The sequence below is a fragment of the Micropterus dolomieu genome, linkage group LG04 (genome assembly GCF_021292245.1).
Source record: "Micropterus dolomieu isolate WLL.071019.BEF.003 ecotype Adirondacks linkage group LG04, ASM2129224v1, whole genome shotgun sequence".
NCBI classification, from domain to species: domain Eukaryota; kingdom Metazoa; phylum Chordata; class Actinopteri; order Centrarchiformes; family Centrarchidae; genus Micropterus; species Micropterus dolomieu.
In genome coordinates, this window is record NC_060153.1 from 30,883,672 (window position 1) to 30,886,525 (window position 2,854).

The 2,854-nt window shown below is 40.4% G+C and overlaps 1 protein-coding gene across 1 annotated transcript; it reads left to right on the forward strand.

Moving 5' to 3' along the window:
• LOC123969271 (zinc finger protein 233-like) lies at nt 1–2,654 on the forward strand. Its single transcript, XM_046046504.1, has 2 exons — nt 1–339; nt 948–2,654. Exons 1-2 carry the CDS (start codon nt 84–86, stop codon nt 1,922–1,924), a joined length of 1,233 nt encoding a protein of 410 aa, XP_045902460.1. The 5' UTR covers nt 1–83; the 3' UTR covers nt 1,925–2,654.
• Nucleotides 2,655–2,854: the final 200 nt, after the last annotated feature.

Genomic DNA, 2,854 nt, shown 5'->3' on the forward strand with positions numbered 1-2,854 from the left:
CACAGGTTAAAGAGGAACAGGAGGAATTCTGGACCAGTCAGGAGGGAGAGCAGCTTGTTGTGAAGCAGGAGACTGACACCTTTATGTTGAGTCCTACTCATGAGGAAAGTGACCACCAGCTCCTCTCTCACAGCTGTCATGTAGCTGAGAGCCAAGATCAGAAAGGAGGCGAGCATGAAGACTTTTTTAGAGAGTTTGTCAGCGAGCGACTAACTGCTGCTGCTGAAGAAATATTCAGTGTTTTTAAAAACACTATCGTCGAGTACGAGGAAGAGATCGATCGTCAGCGCAGACTGCTGGATATCATTTGGAAACCCGAAATAAAGTTACACAGGATAGGTGAGGAAACATTCATTATATACAGTAAGTTACAAAAAGCAGAGGAAATCGATATGAAATACATATATACAATATACTGGTACTCATTTCATCGTGTCTCTGCATTTTTTTTTTCTTTACCATCACTGTAGGGCTGGGCAATAAAACTAATGATAATTATAGCAATATAAATTTACTCAATAACAATATAATTAATGTTCAATATATCGTCAAATATTTGGTTTAATTTCAATCACAAATGAATTAGCACTTAATTTTTCTATTAAAATATTTATTTTGTTGAGGAAAAGGACTGAAAAAAATAAAGTAATCATATTTGTTAAAAAAGATTTTGTCCCAATAGTTTCGAATGTTCTACCTCAGATTTTTTTATGTGTTCGACTGTTTGGCATCAAGTATCACATTCTGAGCGTAAAGAAACGTTTAACCACATAATTAACTATCTTTAACTATCTTTCTGAAATTTTCACTCGGGGGCAATGATTTGACATATCCTGAAAATTATCGATATGAAATGTTTTTATTGTGATAACATTTTTGGTCATATCGCCCAGCCCTACATCACAGTAGTAACGTTAGCCTGTTCCTTTTGTTCTCTGTCCCTCCAGAGCTCCCACAGCAACATGTCTGTAAGGAGGAGGAGGTTCTGGCTGACCAGCAGCTCTGGATTCAGGAGAGGATCCCCGGTCTGGACCAGGAGGACCCACAGCCTCCACAGGTTAAAGAGGAACAGGAGGAACTCTGGACCAGTCAGGAGGGAGAGCAGCTTGTAGTGAAGCAGGAGACTGACACCTTTATGTTGAGTCCTACTCATGAGGAAAGTGACCACGGTGAAGCAGAACTGAAAAGTGACCACCAGCTCCTCTCTCACAGCTGTCATGTAGCTGAGAGCCAAGATCAGAAAGGAGGCGAGCATGAAGACTCAGGATCAACTAGTGATGCAGAGCCAAAACAAAAGAATCAAGATCACAACAGCAGAAGCCCCAGAAACAATGTACACAAGTCTACCATGTCAGAGGTTCACCATGATCCTCACACAGGTAAAAACTCTTTCACATGTGACACATGTGGGAAAGAGTTCCAGTACAAGTCACTATTTCAAAGACACCTGAGAATTCACACAGGTGAGAAGCCGTATTCCTGTGACATATGCGGGAAAGACTTCAGAACCAATGGTAACTTGAGAATCCACATGAGTACCCACACAAGTGAGAAGCCGTATCCTTGTGTAACATGTGAGAAAGTTTTCAGATCTAGAAATCACTTGGAACTCCACATGAGAACGCACACAGGCGAGAAGCCGTTTTCTTGTGAAACGTGTAGGAAAGACTTCAGAACCAGCAGTCACTTGAAACTCCATATAAGAACCCACACAGGTGAGAAGCCGTACCTCTGCAAGATCTGTGGGAGAAGATTCAGTGCCCCTTTTCAATTCAGAAGACATGTGACAATTCACACTGGAGAGAAACCGTATTCTTGTGAAATATGTGGGAAAGCTTTAAGAGATAGTGGTCAATTGAAAAACCACATAAGAAGACAACACACGGGTGAGAAGGACAAAGATGTGTTGATGAGTCTGATTTGAGACGGTACAGAAGGCAGCATGCAGACAAGTAATCTTGTGTGTGTCACGCCGATTGTTTAAAGGTCTGTTGTTAAGAAAGCGGTCATTTCACAAGCTGTGTATTTCACAAATAGAAGCAGAACAGCTGAAGGATAAATACCCAAAATTTCTGGAAATAAGACGAGTGAAGGAGAAACGTGATTATGGAGAGATAACGGCGAGTGCGTAAGTCACTGTCTGCTGTGTGTGTGTGTGTGAGAGAGAGTAGCATAGGCTAAAACTAAACTAAAAGAGCAAGTTATTATTACCAAGACTTTGTTTTTACCTTTGTTACTGCTAGGCTAGCAGATGCAAGTGCAGGACTAAGAGACGGAGGAGACTGGAGTTAGAGAAAAGAGGAGTATTTATTGCAGGATTAAAGGGATCGGATATTGAGCCGGGCAGAGCAGGCGGAGTGTGAGAGGCTGAGCAAGCAGAATATATATAATATATATATATATATATATATATATATAGGCTGTATATAATAAACCAGATCAGAACACAGAAATATTTTGGCGCCATTTCCACGAGCGGAACTAAAACAACACTTTATTATACAAAATTAGCTTGTAACGTTTTTATTTTAGCGACTAAATGTTCTTCCACAACAGGCCCAATAGAATTATTTTAACATGTTCATCATGTTGTTGTTTGTAGGCTATTTAACTGTTTTGATCTGTAATGAAATCCAGCAAAAGTTAAATTAATAAACCCCATAACTGCCACACTGCTGTTGTCATCACTCAGTTTAAAGTGCTCCCTCGTTTTGTTTTCCCTCTGGAGTGAACCGAGGGCTGTTTCAAAAAAGCAGAATTTAGAAATCCAGGATAACAGAAAAGGCTAGGCTTGACCCTGTGTGATGAGTGCATCCTGGCTTTATCAGTTTTACAAAGGCCAAACCAGGCTTAG